Below are 21,718 nucleotides of genomic sequence, written 5' to 3' on the forward strand. Positions count from 1 at the left end.
ATGTATTAACTAGAATTCTAGTAGATCTTATTTGTGTTATATAGAGGGTACAACACGAGTGGGTGTCTGCCATTTTATTCTAGCTGGATGTCAGCTGTGTGTGTCTTAGCTGCTCCTGCCTCTGGCACAAAAATGGAAGTTGGTCAAGTGACTAGTTAAACTGGGGCTGTTTGGAAAATGAATTTTGAAAATAAGTTTTGAATGGAAAGCACTTTCTGTCTTGTGCAGGATCCTGAAGTAACATTGCTGAGCAACTGAAGTTGTGTTTCCAGTCACTGTTAAATTTTTTTAGAACCTTTTTAAAATAAGTCTGAACTTTGTAGTTCATTTGGAAGACAGACCTGTGTTGCATCAGTAGTGTTCTATGTAAGAAACCTGCTGGATTTTTTTTAACTATCCACAGTAATTTAAGCTATTGTTGTTGGTAGATTTGAGGAGCTATTACTTGTGTGTTTTAAAGTTTGAACCTTAATACTTCCCTCAATTTTAATGCATATGTAGTTTTCAAAAGCATGTGTGTTTTCTGCACTCCTGTAATCTCTTGTAATGTATTTTTATAACCTTTTGGAGATGATGTTTCCGTGAGCATTTCCTTTTCTCAGATCATTTGGCTATTTTTAATAGATCTGTAGTGTTGGGGAATGCCTTTGCAATCTTCTTCAGTCCTTTCAGGTTCAGTCTTTTACCCCTTTATTGTCACTCTTATTTATTCACCTTTGAAAAGAAAAATTCTTCTGTAGTGTTTATAGTCTTTGAATATTTCTCTTTGTCACAGCTTCCTCAGAACATCAGCACTTGCATGTTTTTTTCATGCTTGTATACTCTCTTAGAAATTTCGTTTTCAAGCCCCTCTCTGAAACTATCCTGATTTTTTTTTTTTCCTCTGAGCAATCCACTTTTTTGTCAATCCCTTTGGCACCATATTTTTCATGTACTTTGACATTAACAAACTACAGGGACATGAAGCAGTAGGAAGCTACAGAAGGTCTTTTTAAGCCTTAACGATCTCTTGTCTTTTTGGCTTTGTCTCAGCTGCCCTTGCTGGTTCTGTCTAACTTAATATTCTGTTATCACAGCTCCCTTGTACTGTAGTCTATATCCCTTCAACAGCAAACCTTTTCTGGAAAGCCATACTATTCTCTCCTCACCTGCCTTGGCAGCACAGTCCCAGGTAGCTGTGTTAAGCTCTGCGATTTGTGCTTACTGCTGAGGAAGACTGCCTTTGAAAGCATGTTTTGCAAAATTTGGCAGTAGGTAACTGCATCCTTCTGCTGATGTTCTGTCGTCCATCTGCAGCTTTGTATAGTGTGTCTTTGCTGGCCAGGACTTCATCTGTACTTCAATTGGGTCTCTTATGGGCATTTTATGTTCCATCTGAGTCAATTTTCTGAATGTCTGATATCTTTTTTTGGCTGCTTCCTCAAGTCCTTGCTGCCTTGAGCATTTTCATCCTCACTTATGTGAATACTTGATGCTAGGCATTCCCAAGGCATTGGCCTCGTTCATCAGCATGTGGAACTCTTCTAGAGGTCGTTTTCACACCCTGTCAGTGTGTGAAGAATATGTGATCCAGAAGTATACCTTAGGAGCATTTCTCCCACCTTGTGTTATAGCAAGTTCATTTCCTTGAAATTACATATCCCTGAGGTATATTCTGTTTTTTTTCTAAGAATCTTCTGTATTTTTCATTCCACTTGAAAAACCCTCCTGAACTCTACCTTTCTGAGCCACTCTGGATTTCTTAGACAGGTTTGATGTGGGATTTAATCGAGGAACCTGTATGACTGATTAGCACAGTTTCTGGTGAAATCAGTAAGGCAGCTTTCCTAATACGCAGCATTCTCCTTGCTCCCACAAAATCATTTGTAGAATGTTGCTTTTGGACCAGGAGCTACCATGGGCAGTGTTGCTGTGGTGCTTTTTTTTTGTTTAAAACCAAAAATTGGCTAACCACAGGAGGCTGACTCTTACCATTTGTCTTAACACTTATGTACAAGGTTTAGGAAGGTGGAGGTGAGATTGTGATCTTTTTGTGGCAACCTTTCTGGTAGCTTTGGGCTTAGAAACCACCTCATGGATCCCATGCTTCCTTGTAGCTCTTCCAAAAGGCACAATGTGCTTCAGCTATCTATTTAAACTACTGCCTTTCTAGTACTCCTTTTGCATGTGTCCTTTATGAAAGAACAGGAATGGGTAGAGGAACAGAATTTCTCATCAAGTAAATACCAGAATGATAAATCTTAAAAAGCTGTGGCTGAAAAGCAGGAATAAATACTGTAAAGTGTTAGCTCCTGTGAATAATCCCCTCTTTTTTTTTTTTTTTTTTTTACTGGAATAAAAATACTCATTGTCAGAAAGGATAACCTTTTTCTGGCTGGGAAGAGAGGCAAATGGTTTAGATGTATTTTGCTGGAAGGAGCTTCTGGATGGAAGAACTTGGGCCTATGTTTGACAAAATATTTAGATTTCTAGCTTCTAATTAATTAAAAAAAAAACCAACAATCATTAGGAATGTAAATATTTGGGATTTAGGCTTCAAATGTCAATATTAGTTTCTTACATCAGCATAGTTTACTCAAGCCGTCTTCCCAGGCAGGGACTGAAGTCTGACATGCAGGTTTTGTATTGATAGCTGAGATTATGCACTTTGCTGTTAAAGATGTTACTGTCCTTCTCATAAGATAAAATCAGGTCTAGTGCTGTGGTCAGGGATGGTACCTTTCTAACTACAGCAAAGCAGTGTGTCCCATGCAATTGTTGTTCCTAAATTATTGATGTACAGGCACCAGTGAAGCATTTTGAGAGTCTTCTAGCAGAAGCTCAGTGCTCATCTTCTGTACAGTGATCCTGTTACCTCATTAAGAATGAAGTGATCTGTGTTTGTGCCTGACAATTCCTGAGATGCATGCAGTACATGCATGCCTTTTCTGAGCTGCCGCTGCACCCAGAGTGGGATGGCTCCATGGGACTGACACTAGAGGGAAGCTTAAACTTTTTCTTTATTGTCATGGCTGCTCAACAAAGTTGTCCAGGCAATTCAAAGACTGAGTGCTGTGACAGGTTAACGGTCTTCCAGTTGATTAATCACTATGGTAAAATAGCCTTTCTCAGCAGGGAATCCTATGCCAGCAGCATGTAGCAGTAATGTTCTGGTAATGATGAAAGAACTGGGGAGGAGTGTGGAATCAGCGACTTGGGCACAGGGTACTGGGAACGGGGGGGAGGATACTGGCCTGGCGGGACTCCTTTTTTCTGTAGATGAATTGCTGACCCTGTGGGTTTGCTCAGTTGGAATGTGGGATTGGTGGCGCCTACCTTGCTGTGTTGTGATACCTAATGCATCATTTGCAAAACATTTTTATAGAGGTGCTTTAAGGCAAGTTTGCAGTTTTCCTGTGATATCTGTTTTTCTGCAAGTATGCTTTTCTTACCCAAAGAATTAGAATGAATTTAAAATGACAGAGCAGATTTCAGTCTTTCTTGTCCGAGGAGGTTTATTCTCCTTTAGGTCGTAAATGAACATCTGTTTCTTTATCTCTGCCCTTAATGGCATACTTGTCCACATCTGAAAGCAGCTGCGTAATATACTACAATTGTTTGGCTTTGCTGAGCAGGCATCCTGGACCTGATGTTAGATCACAGCTGACTCTAATTTGGCATGATCCTAACTGCTTTACAAGGCTGCATGCTTCATTTTCTTAAGTTCTAAGCTTTTTCAGCTGTGTGATTTTGAAAAGAGCAGCAAGTTGGAGGTGAGGACTATGGTGTCATCAGATAACCTGTAACCCAAGGTGTTCTGTTCATGGACATGGTTGTGCTTTTTTCAAAAAAAAAAAAAAAAAGGCGGGGGGGGAGAAAATACATAGTGACAGTGCATTGAATATTTGTATTTGGTCTGTGCATGGTAAAGCAATGGTTGCTTGCTGATTTTCTTTAGCATACTCTTATACCCACATAGTAATAAAATGAAGATAAGGACCTTAAAATCGGTTCGTATTTCTCTCTTGAAGGTGGGAAGAAGAGCGCTACCCTGAAGGCATTAAATGGAAGTTCCTAGAGCACAAAGGTCCTGTGTTTGCTCCACCATATGAACCTCTGCCTGAAAATGTCAAGTTTTATTATGATGGTGAGTTAATCTGTGTTTCCACTTGCTGGGAAGAGAAATAAACATTCTCAGGGTATTGTGGCATTCTTCCGGGGACTGAGGAGATGAGGAGGTGTTTTTGTTTTAGTGGTTAGCTTAAAAGAAGCTCCTCAACAGCTAAGTGAAGGAAGGATCTGTGGAAGTAAAGGAACAGCCTGCTGAATTCTGCTAACCAAGTTGACACAGAGATGAACTTGTTTGCACTCTGTTATGGTGGTGAATCTCTCAGGTTACTTAACAGTACGAGAGTAGAGTGTCATGCCTGAGTGTTACTGGTAGAGTACATAATTGTAGCTTCTTCATCACTGATCACCTGTAGGCTTGCTCTGTTTTCTTTAACTTCATGAATTAAAACTTCCATCATCTGCAATGAAATTCATGATTGTTTGGTGGCATGAGCGGAATAAAAGACAATTAAATTTTGATACAGATGATTAGGATCTTGTAGGAATGCGTGGGATGACCCTGGCTTCAAGGATGCAGCCCTCTGGTGTAAGTCATTGTCCCACTCACTAAGCATTGTATGTGGTAGAACTAATTGATGTGGGATTCTAATGTGCTGGGCTGACTGGTTGGTAGAGGCTCATGTGGAAGGGATTATATGATGTGATGCCTGCTGGAGACTGGACTTGATGACCCGTGTGTTTCCTTTTAGTCCTGTGATCATGTTAAATGAAGGATCATATTAACCCAGGATTGAATTAAGTGGGAGGCATTTAAATGGATGAAAATGTAATTTTTGGTGAAGGGGACATCTGCGCATGGAACTCTTCCAGGAGCAACATGCTGTTTTCATGTGACATGACACAGTGTTTTTAAATACTGAGAAATAGGTGGCATTCATTTTCAGCAACAATGTAGTGAAATAAACATACTGCATCCTATTAAAGGCTATCTCCAAGCAAGTAGCACTGTGATCAGGGATGTCTACAGACTTCTTTCTTAGGGTTTCATAAGAACTTGATACAAAGTTGGAAATTCTTTTCCTCTATGAAATGTATGATATCTCGGCTGATGTCTAGAGAAAGGGAGGGACAAATTGCACTGTAGCTATCCCTTTGGTGCAGGCAGGAATAAGCTCTTCTTCTATCTAGCCATCTATTTCAGGAAAGCTCTAGGAAGTGCAGGGATTTTTGCAGCCTCTGTCATGGCAGAAATTCATCCATACGTTCAATAATTATGGGCTGGGCAGGGGGGTCTGGCAAATAAAGCAATCGCATAAGTCTTCCTTGAGAAACTAGGTAAAAAATCAGATGTTTGATTTACACAGCAGCTGCTGAGAGCCACTGTCTGTGCTCACAAGGCATTGTCTAATTTCAAGATTATCCTAGGATGATTTGTAGAGTCCAATAATCATGCTATAGCTGGCCAGCCAGCTGCCAGGCTGCAGGCTCTCACTGGAGGAGTCTGTCCCTTGCCTAGTGATTGCATTGCGGTGAGACTGCCTGTTTTCATCTAACATAATGACTGCTGGAGCTATTGTTAGTGCCTACAATACCAGACTCGGTGAAGCAGCTTGAAATGCCAAAGCCATCTTTTAGGGCTTGACTATATGTCTGAGTGACTGTGGGTTAACAAGCTACTGCTCATACCCCAGAGGTGACTTGAATTTGCATGTTTTTCTGTAGATGGGGCAAGGTAAGAGTGTAGATGGTGGCAGTTGCATTTCAGTCATGACCATGTGGTCTCTTCTGCTCAGTATGTCCCCAGTTTCTCTCTGGATTTTTGGTTTTTAAGTCAGGTAACTAATCTTCATGCCTCTGGAATAAACCTCTTTTTTTTTTTCTTTAAATGTTCAGCCCTGTCACTGAAAGCCTTTTCAAACCTTTGTAAAAAGAAGGAAATTGAGTGCAATGAAATATATTCTGAAGTGATTAGATAAAGGTGACTGAGCCTTCAGCTGTTTGGGAAAAATATCAGTCATTTTAGTCCCATAACATGTTACTAACTTGATAGCCTCTTTCAAGCTAGACTTGCCGCCTGGAAAAACAGTTTCCCTTGCTGTCTCTCCCTTCCCCCATTTCCTGTTATAAGCAAACAAATGCTGTATTTTAGGTTGCAGCTTAAAAATTGGCAGTGTTACTGTTGGTTTAATTTAATTGTGGAATACTCTCAGATCATTGGGAGGACCTTTGTCTAAGTCCTGTCTTACGAGGGTTTATAGATCTTAAGACTTTATAGCTGACTCCCATGCTCTAATTTTGGAGTTGATGCAACTTTTAAAAACATGTAGTAAATCAAAAGTGTGGTATTTTTTCCAAGAGCATAGAATCAACAGTAGTGTTTTCTTGCATTCGCTTTTGTGCAGTAAAATGGTCATTAAAAAATCCACAGGTGTTGACTGTCTGCCAGCCCATTGCGACTTTAAATATTTCTTGCAACTAGCTGGAGATGTGAGTTGCATGCAGAATCCTTCACAGGGATCGCTGGCACCTCATGTGTCATCAGGAATGCAATCTGGACCAAAAAGATCCTCGATAGGAATGTTAGATATCGAATCCACAGCTTCAGTGTTGCAGCAACTTTTTTTTCCCTTGTGTTTTAAAGTCTTCCCTTGCAGCAATTTCACTTTGTACTGCAGTCCTGCAGATAAGCTGGAATGTGACCTCTCCATTCACTGAAAGCTCAGTCTTTCTTAAAAGTGACTACTTTTGAGCCTCATTTGGAGACACAGGAGTGCATTCCCAGAGCAAAGGGAACTATTAGCAGAATCGTGACACGTTTCCCTGCAATAAAGGGGAGTTAAATATTTGGCATCGCTTTCCAGCTTATTTGTGGTGCATCCATAGGAAGGGCTCTTCCTGGCTAGAAATAGCTAAAGGCTAGAAGATGTGTTCCAAAGCAGAGTCCCTCTGTGGGTAGAAGAGGAGTACAGAGACTGTATTTCCCATATGTCTGAGTGCCGGAGTATGAAATTTAATAAAATCTCTTGCCTCTTTCACTTCAAACAGCAGTATCTCCCCAGGAGTGTACACACCACTGGGGTGTCTCAGCATAGTTTCCTGCAGGAGGCCTTTTCCCCTTCCTGTCCTGCGTGTCTCAGACCTGTTTCACATCAGATTGCAATTGCTTTTTTTAATGTTTAGATTCCAGAGGGAACTTTTTTTAAAATGTTTATGATGAAAGTCAGGCAGTTGTGCTCCTGTGTTTCCTTTGTCCATCCAATTTGCTGTACTATGTCATGTTTTTAAGAAAAACTTCTGTGGTAAAAATATAATGTCCTTTAAGGTAGTCACTGTGGCCTCTCTATGGCTTCAATTCCTGTTTACCATTTTCTTTAAAAAGGAAACCTTTCTTTGTAGGTAAAGTCATGAAGCTGAGTACCAAAGCAGAAGAAGTTGCCACGTTCTTTGCAAAAATGCTTGATCATGAGTACACTACAAAGGAGATCTTCAGGAAAAACTTTTTCAAAGACTGGAGAAAGGTATGCACGTAGTCCAGGGCTACAGTGACTGCAGGCATGGCCAGTGTCTCCTCAGCACTGGGTAGTGAAAAGAGGCTACTGTTCCATGCACAGCGAAGTTCGCTTGAGGCAACTAAAAGCTGCCTCAGATCGTAGCTGTGAAGTTTCCAGTTTATCCTGTAGTTTCACCAGGAAAGACCCTATCATAAATACCTTTCTAAACCAACAAAGTCAGACTTCTCCCAACCAAACTTGTCTGTTATAGCATGGTGGGGTAAAGCTGATCTGACTGTTGCATGCCTTGTTGAAGAGGCAGCTTTATATTAGAAGGAAACCCCTTCCAAAGACCTAAAAGTTCAGAACTTCACTTCAGTCATCAGCCATATGATCAAACCTTTAGATCAGTTGATGCAGTTTTCCTAGATGGGTTACGGGACTTTCTCCCTGTCCCTCAAACAGTCCCAGCCACTGTTCAGTGTGAGGGCACTTTGGGCAATGCTGTACCACCTCCCAGTGCTCGCAGAGATCTGACTGCTGGCGGACCAGCACTCCATACACTCTGCTGCTTGTCCTTTTCTCTTGGACTTTAACTGGAGTGAGCGTGGGCAGGAATTTGGGGATTCTTGGGGGTTTATTGTAAGAACCTGTCTGTTTTTCCTGTTTAAACTACCTGGGGTAGAGTAAGCTGTTCTATGCATGAAAACTTACTATGTGTGAAAACTTAAAGTACTACTTTCTTTCCACAAGGAAATGACCCCTGAAGAGAAGAGCACTATCACCAACCTCAGCAAGTGTGACTTCACCCACATGAGCCAATATTTCAAAGCTCAGTCGGAAGCTAGGAAACAGATGTCCAAGGAGGAGAAACAGGTACCAGAGGGAATTCTAGGAGGCTTCTTGATTCTTAGCTGGCTTGTAAACATCTTTGTGTAATCATTCCTCTGCCTGCCTTGCTGTTTATAAGTCAATGTTTACTAGCTTTCAAATTACTACTTTCATGTTAACTGTAGGAGTCTTTACTGTGCAGCTCAGGTAGGGCAAAGCACTATGTTTACAGCTGAATCTTCATCCTGACTTAAAATGATATTGATAGGGCTAAGGCTCCTGATCCTGCTTAAGTAAATAAAGAGAATCAGAAGTGCTACCTCCGTGGGAGCCTTGGTCCCTGGCCAATGGTGAGCAGTGGATACTCAGTTAAGGATAGATTTTCACTTTAGAGGCTCCTTGGGTTTGGAAGTCAATGTTGGGAGTGGTGGAAGGGATACAGCAATGACATTAGTGAATAAAATGAGAGAACAAATCTTAAATATCAGGTAATGCAGTTTTCTGAGTAAAACCCAAACATTTATTTTCCAGAAGCATGACTACAGTGGCTTGTGGGGAGATAAATAAATAGTTTTTAGATGACTGAGACTTACTGCAGTGGAAGTTGGAAACTTGCCCCAAGTTCTCAGTTGGTCTTTTGTAACGCTACAGTGATTGCCCTTTTGAATGAGGGGCCTCGTAGCTTGGAAGTATGGCCTTTGGGGTCAGAGGGGTCCCACCAAAATGGGGAGCGCATGTCTCACTGGTGTTTCCATTTGATAAACGTGTGGGTGAACCCTTCTCATGTCCCGTCTGTGGTAACTATTGCAATGGAGCAGAAGTCACTTTTTCTGTTAGTTTCTTAGCTGGCACACCAGCTAAGTGGTGTCTGTGGGTCGGATGTTTTATTTTGAGCTGCAATGTTTTTATTGTTCCTTCTATATAATTTGAGTTCAAGCACAGAAGTATGCAGTGAAATCTCAGCACATTTTTACTTGGGAGACTGTGTTCTGCTTATGAGACCATTTGCTGACACAGGCTTGACATGCAGCAGACTGGAGACATCCTCTGGCTGCTTTCCGATGCTGAGTTCAAACATAGAAGTCTGAGTTTTTATATGTAAACAACAAGATGTAAAGTCCGGTGGACGTTAGATGCTGAATATAGACTACAAAGCAGCAGTACCATGCTGGGGCTGATGTTGTAGCTGTGATATGTGGATAGAGGTAAATGACTCTGTTGAGGCAAATTTGTAGCTGTCTTCACGAGCCCTAATCTGTTTCCCTTTAAATACAAGTTTTAAGGGAGTTTTTGCACATTCTTTCCCTTTTTCCAGTTTGTGCTGCTTGCATTTTATGAATACTTTTCTGGACAGTCTGCTGCTCTGTGTGTTGATGGAGTTCTTGGCATGATGGAGATCTGGTTTTGAGTTGGGTCTTCAGCATTAGTGTGGTACAAATATAAAAATTTTTAAGTCTTGGCATTTAGAGCTGTGTGTGGTGCTGTGTATACTATATCATCTTTGCTTTTGGCTTTTTCTAGAAAATCAAAGAGGAGAATGAGCGGCTATTGAAGGAATATGGTTACTGCGTGATGGACAACCACAAGGAGAGGATTGCCAACTTTAAGATTGAACCCCCAGGTCTCTTCCGAGGTCGTGGGAACCATCCCAAAATGGGCATGTTGAAGAGACGCATCATGCCAGAAGACATCATCATTAACTGCAGCAAGTGAGAACTGGATTCTTCACACCTTGACTTGCTTTCTAGATAGGATAGCTTCTTTTGTAAAATCCTACATAGGTTGATATTCAAGCCTGTAGAAATATGCATGCTGCTTATCTTACTCTTATGTGGATACAAAACCAAGTCATGGAAGCAAAGACTGAAGAAGGCTATCATGGGTTTCATGTAGAACTTTGTCAAAGTATTTTCTTACTCATGCCTATGGCCTACATCTGCTTTAACAATCTTCCCTGCTAGTATTTCCAGAAATTAATTTTCTTCTGGGTAGGGTGCCCTACTCTGTCTTCCTTGATGTCAAAGGCTAAGGTTTGGTGGGTTTCTCTTCAGTCTTGTCCTGATAAGTGTCCACACTATTGCAGTGTTCACAAATCAAAGCTGGTCCTAGCAATATGTGTTCCCACCTGTAGTGTAATTCTTCAGCAGATATGTCCTGATAGCAATTACATTTCTGATCTTCGGCTGTTCACTTTGATCCACTTGATTTCATGCTTGTGGAAATACGTAGTTACGTTATCTCAGTTTCTTTCCCTGTGCTTTCTTTGTGTGATGGTATTCATTACTTTCTCTATTTTGATGCTGTGAAAGTCTCTTTAAATAGTTTTTGTTTGCTGTTCTGTAATTCTCTGCAGGGATTCCAAGATCCCTCCCCCTCCACCAGGACACAAATGGAAGGAGGTCCGACATGATAACAAGGTTACCTGGCTGGTGTCATGGACTGAGAACATCCAAGGCTCTATCAAATACATCATGTTGAACCCTAGCTCAAGAATTAAGGTAAAGAGCTAGTTAAAAAAAAAAAAAATAATCTTACTGGTCATGTCTCCAAGAAGCAGATGTAGCTGTTGGCTAGGAGAGAGATAGGAAGTAAAGTTGTCTTGCTATTTCATCTGACACTGATTGAAAAACATAGGGAAGTTTCTGTGCTTCTGTTCACCCTTGGAAAGAAAGAATACAGTTACTGCACAGGAGAGCAGGTGAAACCTGGAAAATGCCTGTGGAAAAGCATCATTGTGTCATTCCTAGTTGGAATCCTTTACCTTGTGTAAACCTCAAAGGAAGCAATTTATTCAAGAACAGACTTGCTCTGGTGGATATCTTACCTGCTTTTGGCCCTAACTTCCTCTGCCTGATCACATACTGAAGTTCTAACCATGGGTTGCTAATTAGTGAATTGTAAAACTAAAAATGTGGACAGGCTACTGGCTGAGAAGGCTGATAAGGAGCTCATGACTAAAGGAAAACAAACCCTGCTGTGGGAGCAAATAACCAGTCAATGGATCAACTCTGTAAAAGCAATGATAAACCTGTTGAGAGATAAGTAGCTTTCAGTTTCAGGGACAGAATTTAAGTTGTTCTCATGAAGTCTTTTTTTAAGAGTTTTTTTTCCCTGGATTGGAAACAAAGGTTTTGCCCTACAAGTGTAGGGGGGAAAAAAAGAAATCTCTTCCTTGTGAATTCATGCCCTCTTTTTGCCATGACTGGAATATATAATAATGGTGATGAACTGTTGATGTTGCTTTTACGTTTTATGGGTGTTTAATTACACAGCTGAAAGAACATAAGTGTCATCTGAATAAAGCGGAGGAAACCATTTATATGTTGAGAAGCATAGAAGTCATAATATCTCTTGTGTCTTTATAGTTGCTTCCGTGGAAGCATTTAATATCATGGAAATCTGAATTAGCTACAGCTGTGTGGCAGCATAGTTTGAAGCTGGGCTGTTCAGCAGCAAAATCTCAGTGCTTTTGTACAGTGAGGCCATTTGCCACACAGACTTGCAAAGCCTTGAGATGCAGATTGGAACTGGTCCTTTGCTTGCTTTCTAATGCTGACTCTATTCCAACTTTCTCTGCAGGGTGAGAAGGACTGGCAGAAGTATGAGACAGCTCGGAGGTTGAAGAAGTGCGTAGATAAAATCCGAAATCAATATCGAGAAGACTGGAAATCCAAAGAGATGAAAGTACGGCAGAGGGCTGTGGCACTGTACTTCATTGATAAAGTAAGGCTTGTTCCCCAGCACACTCCTCTTGCCTTTTCCGTCCTGCCGGGAATACTTGGGAATGCTCTGTGTCTGTTCCCAAGGCAGAATTGAGCCTGGTTACTAAGGTATCCTGAGACTTCCTGGTGGGCAGGCTCCTGTCTCCTTTTCCTTCCCATTACCTGGAATCCAGAGCAAAAAACTATTGTACTGAACATGGCTATTTCAGGCAGCATTGTTTTAGGTCAGGCAAAACTCACAGCCTGGTTCCAGAATTGCCCAATTGGATTACTGGGAAGTTTGTCTGGGCCTTTTGTCTCCAGCTGTTTCAGTTTTCCTGCTGGGAATTTCTGTTGGTTTGTCACCTCTGTAGTTTGAGGTCACAGTCGTGAGATTTCATAATTACGCTAATTTTTTCATCATAACGTAAAGAAAACTGCAGTTGTATTGATGCATTTAAAGCTACCTAAAACCAGTTCCCAGAGAGCTGATGCCCTGATATAGTGTATGGTGTCTTGATCAACTAAATTAACAGGTTTTGTTCAAAATGGTTTCCTGTAAACCAGGGAACTTTGATTTTAATAATTGTGGCTTCATATGAACACTGAGGATTTTTCTTCAAAAATTAGAAATTGGTTTAGCCAGTACTGTTAAAACTCATTTTTTATGCAACCAAATGTAGTCTTTAATTTATATAACCCGAAGTGTCCTATATGCTATTTAAAGTGTGTTTATTTAATGTGCAGTGAAGAAGTAGGATCATAGAAGGTGAACAACTGAACTTTATGATTTTATATCAGGTTGAGTTCACATGGAAGTCAGTTTGATTTTTAAAAATTATCAAATGTTTTGAAATGGATTTCCATTAGTCAGAACTGTCTTACAATTTGGGTTACTTAATGAGCGAAAGTTGGTAAAACATCTTGCTTTAAACTGCTCTTTAAAAAACCCCAAGGTATTCTGGTAGATTGGTAGATTCATGGCTTTAGTGTCAGGTTATTCAAAACAAATTTAAACAGAACTGAAGGTTGTTTTTATTAGAATTTTTTAAGTGTCAATTCTGTCCACTCAAATGCATTTTCTGCCTTGCTCTTCTGTTATGGACACTGCTGATTCTAGGCCAGTGTTTGAAAGTTTCCAGCCTCTGTATGTTACTGGGAGGACTTGAAATGCTTACCTTTCTTGTCTTGATATAAATATAGCTTGCCCTGAGAGCTGGTAATGAAAAAGAAGAAGGAGAGACAGCTGACACCGTGGGCTGCTGCTCTCTGAGAGTAGAACATATCAAGCTGCATCCTGAACTGGATGGCCAGGAATACGTGGTTGAGTTTGACTTCCTCGGAAAAGACTCCATCCGATACTACAACAAAGTCCCTGTTGAGAAGAGGGTAAGGAACCTCCACAAACACATACACAGACTGAACTGCTTAAAAGTGTTGTCAACACAGTTTTGATGGCAGTAACAAGGTGCTTCATCACTGGTCAGATACCTAGCCAGAAAATAAGTCAGTTAATGTTCTTTTTATTGACCGTGCCATGGAAGATAAGCCTCCTGATGGTGTGACATAACCCAGCAGATGAGATATTTAAACATCTTGCTGGTCTTCCCTGTAGTTTCAGTGTCAAGAGTTGGCATAACATAACTGTAACAGCTATGTTAGATGAGTTTACTGGGTCTTGTTCTGGTCAGCAGAGTTGGTTTTGTCACCTGTGGATGGTAGAGTTCTAGGCCCATATGACAAGTAATAGCATAAAAGGTTCTGAAATACAGTGCTGCATGGCACTGTTAGAGTAGCAGTTTGACTTGGGCTTTCATGATACTGGCTTCTCTGTCACGGTGGTTTTGTTCATGTTGGAGCTGAGCCCTCACTGAGGTAGGTCTTGATCTTGGGTGCTCCAGAGCATACAGAGCAGGTGTGCTGCTACTTCTGGCCTGTGAACCTGGGTATCTACTAACCAAGACTTCTTTCTTAGGCAATGTTAATTTTTTTATTTCTTTGTCATCCACCAGTTTCAAATCTGCTGTGATCTTGACCTCATTCCAGAATAAATCCCCATCCAGCAGTGTGAACCTGGAGGGCACTATCCAAAAAGACTTTTGGTTTTGTGGGTGTAACACCTGGCCCACAGCTCTGCAGCCAGCACAGTATGTTCGATATCACGTGTATAATGCTGTGGTAATTGTAACGACGATTGGCAGTAAATGTTGACCTCTTGGGGAGCAAAACAATGAAAAAAAAACCAAACTATGGCTGCTATAGAAATGAGCATCTGCTGAAATTCTTCCTTGCTTAAACAAGAAAACATTTTTCCTGTTTAAATTTATTGGTCTTGGTATCTCTTGGTGTCTCTTCAGTGCTTACAATGGGGAATTGATTATTGTGGAACTAGAAATCTTTGGCTAGGTGTCTATAGAAGAAGAATGTGTGTTGTTGAGAAGCCAGGAACTGGGGGTTTGGAGCATGCAGAGATGGGATTTGTGGTCTCTGTATAATCAAAGATGCTTTGATTATTCTCCCTACCCCAGCGAGACCTGTTTGCGATGGAACTGTATGAAACACTTAATGCAGCGATGACAAGGGTTGTTTTTTGGTAGCTTCACTCTATGGGAAATGGCTCAGCGGTCTCTTTGTCTGGAGTAATGATGGAGAGTAAAGGAAAGGTGGTAGCTTTGGGGTCTCTGTTAGGCAACTAAGCCAGAGCAGAATCAGGTCTCCTGCAATCTTGATCTAAAGGATGAGGATAAAGGGCACTGAATGCTCAGGACTCCTGTTGCTGGGGAGGAACGTTCAACACAAGCGTTGTATCGAGAGATGGGTCTTTGGCTGCTGGGAAGTTACATCCAGCATCATCACTGTTGCTTGAAAACAGTTTTAAGTGGCTCCTTGGCAGTGTTACTTATGTATTACTGTCTCCCAGTCTGTGTGCCTGAAGTATTACTGTCTGGTCTGTATGCCTGAAGTTACTGGTGTTCTTTTCCTGCAGGTGTTTAAGAATCTTCAGCTGTTCATGGAGAACAAGCAGCCTGAGGATGACCTCTTTGACCGCCTCAATGTAAGCACGTAGTTAATGGTGAGGGCTGATGGTAGAGCGCTGTGAACAGGCTCAGTCTGCACCAGGCAATAACAGCTGCGCTGTTCCAGAAATGGTTTCAGTGGCAATTTTCTTCCAGCCCTGGCCTGAGTGGCCTGAAAGCAGTGAGAAGAGTCTGTCTTAGTCTTGTGTCTGTGCCCACAGGTTCCTGAAGCGATGGGTTTTGGTCCTCGTGAGCCTGGCTGGCTCTGACTTGGGGAGGTTTCTTCAGAGTTCAGAAATTATGATTGTGTGAGGTGACAGATTTTCAGATGCCATCCCCATCTGCACATTTGACTCTATGGGAGCACTGTGGTGGCTCAGGCACCTTCCCTGGGATGGGACAGGCACATTTCTCTGCCTGTTGGGAACCAAAACCTCCACACGGAAGAAAACTTTTGTGGCCACTTGTGGTACTTGATACCAATCTAATACTTTTGTTGGTTCTTTGTTCACTTTTCCTGTGGTTTCGGTAACGTTGTGGCCATTCTGTTGTGGTCAGGTCTGAGTGTGCTAGGCTTCAGCCACGAGCTGCATGTCTTCGTCAGCCATATGTCCAGAGATTTCACAAATGCTCTGGTCAATTCTAGTGCTAACTGTCATCATCTTTCTGTTTCCTTAGACCAGTATCTTAAATAAACACCTTCAAGACCTTATGGAGGGACTGACAGCCAAGGTATTCCGTACTTACAATGCCTCCATCACGCTACAGCAGCAGCTCAAGGAGCTCACTAATCGTAAGTCTTGTCCTTGAAACTGTGAGGGGAACAGATCTTATCCTGCAATACAGACCTGGCTTCTGTGGCTTAGCCGCAAGTCTTATATCTGTACGCCACTTGCTTGTTGCAGTTCTCCCAGTGCAAATGTCAGACAGCTGAGGTCTGACCAAAAATCTGCTCCCAGACAATCTTTTGGGGTAGTTGTGCAGCCCAACGCTGGGGCAGGGCAGAGCTGACTTGTGAGCACACCACAGTGTGCCTGCTAGTTTATGCCTGTCCTTTACCAAATCTGTTACTTGCTTTCTGTCATTTGTAAAGTGCTGTAGGTGGCAGGCAAGGCAGATGCATCTGTAACAGCCCCGTGTTTCTTGACTGCTCGTTCACAGCTTCTCTGTCGAGAAGCTTGCTTGCACTTTAACAACTTTACAAAGTGGGCACGTTGGATCTGTGAAGCCCGAGTGTCTTGAGCAGAGTAGTTCTGCTGGCCTCTGCTCAGAGCATGGATTCACTTCCCCTCTCTTGAGTGGCAAATGGTGTCTTTGTTACTATTGAAGAAAGCGTCCCAGAAAGAGTTAGGGCTCAGGATGGAAGTCGTCGGACTCTTAGGACTGTAATGAGAGTGCAGTGTTGAGACTGGCCCATCAGAGGGGAAGGTCAGTTCTGCAGTGACTGTGAGCTTGCAGGGTTGATGGGACAGTGGCAGGGGCTGCACAGCCCCGCAGAACCCACTTGTTCACCGCTTTCTTGTACTTTGCAGCGGACGACAACATCCCAGCGAAGATCCTTTCCTATAACCGTGCCAACAGAGCAGTTGCCATTTTGTGTAACCACCAGAGGGCTCCGCCGAAGACCTTCGAGAAGTCCATGATGAACCTGCAGAGCAAGGTACCCCCACCCTTGCCCAGCTCTTGGGTTGGTGCAGGGCTCCAAATGCTGCATCTCAGGAGTCGCATTTCCTTTCACTTGGGGTGAAATGGAAGCAGAGCCTGCTCTTCCTTGTTGGGAGTTTGTTAGTGCTGCATCAGAGATGGGCCTTCTTGGAGAGGAGTAGTGAGCTGAAAGGTTTACCTTTCAGTCTGAGTCATCTTTTACTTGTAAAGACCAAGACCAGACCCTTTTTACATGCCCTTCATCCCATAGCTGTGTGTTCTGCTGCCATTGAAACTTCAGAGCGGCAGACTGTAGCTCTGATTTGTGTCCCATAAAGAACCCAGAGTGGGCATCCACTCCTGTTGCGTGACTCCCAGGCCACTGTCAGTGCAGGCTGTGTACATGGTACATTATGGCCCTCTGACTTGACCTCTTCCTTTGCAGATTGTTTCTGGTGAAGGCCATGAGGTCCAAAGGGGTTAGGTCTGTTCCTGGTCTGGCTTTAGAATAACCTTCACAATAAGGACTTCTGGTTTGGCACTGCAGTGTCCCCTGCTTCTGTAACACCTAACACGGCTGCCTTCACCCTAGATCTTAGAGCTTGGGGGATGTTTAAGGGGAATGGTTGAACAGGGGCTGCAAAATGCTACGTCTCCCTGAATCCTAAACTTACTAGAGAAGAACTGCCTGTAGCCTTAACAGCTTTCAGCCTGTAGGATTTGGGGCAAGAACTGATTCCTACTGAGGGAACAGGGGTCATCCTTCTGTGTTACCATCAGAGAGTTGGTACTGGCGGGATACAGTGGAGGCAGACGAGCTGCCTGGAGGGGCTGTTGGCCAGTCCCAGGCCAAGCCAATTCCTTCGCCTTGTAGCTGTGGAGAAAACCCCCAGGGCCACCTTGTCTTTGGAAATGAGTGGAGCCCTATTTTCCAAGGGGAATATTCCACCACGTAGGCTTCACAGCGAACTGAAAGGCCAATGACCTAATTACTCTGCAGAAGTGGGTCTGACCGCTGGTAGATTCTGAACGTGGTCACAGACTCACTCCCTGGGTCATGCTGCCCAGGGGTGACTGCCACAGTTGTCAGCAGCTTGTTCACAGTGCTGCCGTCTGGTTTTGCCTCTCCTAGATCGATGCCAAGAAGGAGCAGTTAGCTGATGCCAGGAGAGAACTGAAAAGCGCCAAAGCTGATGCCAAGGTCCGGAGGGATGAGAAGTCTAAAAAGTAAGGCTGGTGTTACTAGGCTGTGCAATGCTCCCAGTACTCTTGGCTCCAAATGGATCCTTCACTCTGTATTCTGTTTCCCTAGCCTGTGATCTGGGAAGACTTCCTCAGGCTTTCTTGTCCCTCTTTATTCTCTGCATGAAGTAGCCCTCAAGTTGAAGACCATAGGGTGGTCTGATGCTGCAGTTCCTGATGTGGTCACTAGCTTTAGTCTCCACTGTGTCTCTTTGCCCTCTGAGCTTATCACCAGCCAGTGCTCAACTACCCTGCTGCTCAGGACGAAGCGGAGCAATGGATCCATTGCCATCTTGATGGGGAACCAGGAGTTACACAATTACACTTTTCTGGGTTCTGCTCTGCTCCGTTGGAAGCCCACGGTGCAGATGATGTACTCAGACTCTGTGTGGGCTCTGCAGATTAGCCACAGGGGTGCTGAGTTAAGGGAGCTCTGAAAGCAGAATCACAGCATGACTATTACAGAGGGATAGATGGGCCGGCTTTAAAGTGGGTGTAGCGTCAGTACAGTTCAGGCTGTTGCTTCCAAAACCCTTTAAAACAAAGCTGCTGCTTAAAATTTCTGCTCTGCCTCTTTGAAAATGTCAGTTCTTAATTGCATGTGCTCAGTGTTTTGTGTCACCATCTGTGCTGACACAGCTGCCCTTTGTGGCTGGTGGCATTGCTTCCCTTCGAGCAGAGTCCCTTTGGGTTCCTACAGTGCTGCCATCTCAAGCCTAGCAGGGCACTAGGAATTAAATGCTTTGATTCTTTCCCACCCCAGGACAGTAGAGAGCAAGAAGAAAGCAGTGCAGAGGATTGAGGAGCAACTGATGAAGCTGGAGGTTCAGGCCACAGATAGGGAGGAGAACAAGCAGATCGCTTTGGGCACCTCCAAACTCAACTATCTGGATCCCAGGATCTCTGTTGCTTGGTAAGCATCTGCCTGGGATGTGCTGGAAGGAATCATTACTTTGCTTCTGTCTTGTCCCCCCAGTTAGCAGACCAGGGCTGTGGCTGAGAGCAGTGCCCCTGTGCTGCCAGAGGTGTCTGTCTCTGTGGCTTTTCCTTAGATTTTTCAAATGGTTTCAGGAAGTTATAAAAGAGTCTCTTGAGGCGAGTGTTAATGTGCCAGCCAAAGCCAGCACCACACTGGGAGGTGATGGGTCAGAGAACCTGCAGGATCTAACACTGGGAGGCTGGTCATGCTCAGTTGGGTGGTGTGTCTTGTAACGGAGCAGAGCTTCCAAAGGTGCTGGGTGGTGTCTCTTGTCATGGAGCAGAGCTTAGGAAGGTGCCAGGGGAGAGCAGGGCCATTCCGCAGCCCAGTGAGGGGTTGAGTGCCTGTGCTGTGTTGACTCTAACGGCATCTCCTCTTCTGCAGGTGTAAGAAATGGGGAATTCCTATAGAGAAGATTTATAACAAAACCCAACGAGAGAAATTTGCCTGGGCTATCGACATGGCAGAGGAAGACTATGAGTTTTAACCTGTTTTTAATGAGCTGAATTTTATGCGAAATAAAAGGGGGAGTAGCCTGGTTTTTAGGAAGATTGATAAACTGTGAGCCTTACTTGTCCTTGGGTGCTGGGGAAGGGGGAGGAAAGGGGCAAGTGAGCATCAGATAAAGCAGCCAACATCTTGCAGAAAGCATAACCTGGAAATATCCTAAAGGAGCTGAGCCAGTTGTCCTATGGACAACTTATTTAAAAATGTTTCAGAGATCCAAATTCTAGCTGTCTGGTTTGTGTGGTTTTTTTCTCTTGAGGCAGGGCAAGTGGATGGGGGATTTGTCAACCTTCCGCCAGGCAAATTCACCATCACACTGAGAGCGTGGGAATCTTTAGCTACTGTATACAAAATCCAATTATATTGGTGCGTTTTTACAGTTAGGGTTTTGCAATAACTTCTATATTTTAATAGAAAATGGACTCCTTAACCCCTGCCCTTCCCCTCCCCCTCCTGCCCCATTTCAGAATTTAACAAATAAACAAAATTTAAGAAACCCAACGCACCTGTTACAGCTGTCACTATAGTCATGGAAATACCCAAATCTTTTCCAATTTGTCACTTGAAACAGTCATGGCATTCAAACATGAATTACAAATATCCACCACATTTGTTCAGAGCAAACCGTGATGGGAAATCGGCCTCCTGACTTGAGTGTTCCTTTTTTAAATGTGAATTTTTATTTCTTTTAATTATTTTAAAATATTTAAACAGTTTTTTTTTCTTCTTGATCTTAAAGATCGTGTAGATTTGGGGAGTGGGTGGGGGGAGGGGGCCGTGTGATGGGGAGACGAGTGTGGAATTTGAGGACAAGTGAAATTGGCAACAAATGACATTCCCATCACCCTTTGTTCTGAACATGCTCTGTACACTTCAAGAATATCTACTTTTTAGGTTTGTCAGACTATTTTACCTTTTTCCCCCCTTTTTTTCTAAGCCCCACTCCCCTCTTTTACTTGAAAGATTTTATTGTGTAAAAAGAAGTTTCACAGGTCAATAAATTTCGAGGGAAATGAGCATTGGTCCAAAAAGGAAAATAATCAAGATTTTAGGGCTTTTATTTTTTCTTTTGTAATTGTGTAAAAAAATTTTAAAAAAGTAAAAAGCAGAATTTTAATGTGAAACCTTTTTTTGCTATAATCATTAGTCTTAGAGGCATTGTTAGCGTAGTGTGTGTGCGAAGACCATTTCCTGCAGCCTTTCCTCAACAAGTATCTTCTATTTTTATCATGAATTCCCTTTTAATCAACTGTAGGTTATTTAAAATAAATTCCTACAACTTAACTGAGTGTTGGTGTCTGTGTGTTCTTTCACCTCGGGCCCTGGGCCACGAGGTACCCTAGGTCCGGAGGGAGCTGGTGGGCCTGGCACCACATTGTTCCTGCAGCCCCCGTACAGCAGGCACTGCCTCCATAGTGAGATGCTTGAGCCTTTCTCATCTGAACAGGGCTGCACAGAGGACGTTGAGGCCGTGGCAAGGGCTGAGTGGGTTGGGATTGACCCAGCAGTTGTCCCTTCTTCAACAGGGGTGAGTTGAAAGCATGTGAGTTCATAAGGGTGCCAGGGACCTGAAATGAAGCACCTGGCTGGCTTTTGGAAGGGATAACGCTTTCCACAGCTGCTATGTTGCCCTAATGTTTTGAGTAACTGGCATTGCTGCTTGCTTGTGTTGAGTCATGGTGGCTTTGTGGTATGTCTGTTATAGCCAGACCCTCAATGGGTGGAGAAGTTGGTCCTACAGCATCCCACTGTGGGGTTTTTTGGAACCCTAGTAGGGGCACGGAGAGCTGACCAGGCTTTTCTGCCAGTCTGCGATCCCACTGCTTGCTCATGAGCTCACGTTAATGCTGGGGCTTGAGGTGGTGCATCGGCTTGCCTGGTTCCCACATCCTTCATCTGTCCTCCCCACGTGGCAGGGTGCTTGTCTGGGTTGGTTTGTGCACCCCCAGGGGAAACTGCTTTGAATAATGCACTTAAATAGCAGCAGCCCGACCCTCCAACTTCTTCGGGCGCAGAGAGCTGCCCAGTTCCTCTTCCCAACCACAGAAGGAATTGCATGAGGGCCTTCCTTTTAATAAGAAGCTGCGTGGTCCCTGCTGGAGCTGTGTCCATGTGCAGCCTGCACAGCAAGCCTAAGAGCCTGCCCTTGCCCTGAGGTGTGGCTGCAGATGCCGGGTGAAGATCCTCTCTGGGGCTCACTGGCCGCATTTGCGAGTTAGTGGGAACATCAGGAACACGGTTTTGCATGTGTGTTTG

General features: G+C 43.3%; 1 protein-coding gene across 1 annotated transcript in view; it reads left to right on the forward strand.

Moving 5' to 3' along the window:
• The window catches only part of TOP1 (topoisomerase (DNA) I), a 38,651-nt gene extending 17,900 nt beyond the window's left edge, over positions 1-20,751 (forward strand). The window contains exons 7-19 of the mRNA XM_009697274.1: positions 4,011-4,126; positions 7,447-7,568; positions 8,295-8,417; positions 9,894-10,081; positions 10,726-10,870; positions 11,952-12,095; positions 13,277-13,462; positions 15,060-15,128; positions 15,769-15,883; positions 16,623-16,750; positions 17,867-17,961; positions 18,740-18,889; positions 19,340-20,751. Of these exons, the coding sequence (XP_009695576.1) occupies positions 4,011-4,126; positions 7,447-7,568; positions 8,295-8,417; positions 9,894-10,081; positions 10,726-10,870; positions 11,952-12,095; positions 13,277-13,462; positions 15,060-15,128; positions 15,769-15,883; positions 16,623-16,750; positions 17,867-17,961; positions 18,740-18,889; positions 19,340-19,442 (1,684 nt within the window). The 3' untranslated portion in view covers positions 19,443-20,751. The remainder of the gene's footprint in view (positions 1-4,010; positions 4,127-7,446; positions 7,569-8,294; positions 8,418-9,893; positions 10,082-10,725; positions 10,871-11,951; positions 12,096-13,276; positions 13,463-15,059; positions 15,129-15,768; positions 15,884-16,622; positions 16,751-17,866; positions 17,962-18,739; positions 18,890-19,339) is intronic.
• The last annotated feature ends 967 nt before the right edge of the window (positions 20,752-21,718 follow it).

The sequence above is a fragment of the Cariama cristata genome, unplaced genomic scaffold (genome assembly GCF_000690535.1).
Source record: "Cariama cristata isolate BGI_N322 unplaced genomic scaffold, ASM69053v1 scaffold4663, whole genome shotgun sequence".
NCBI lineage: Eukaryota > Metazoa > Chordata > Aves > Cariamiformes > Cariamidae > Cariama > Cariama cristata.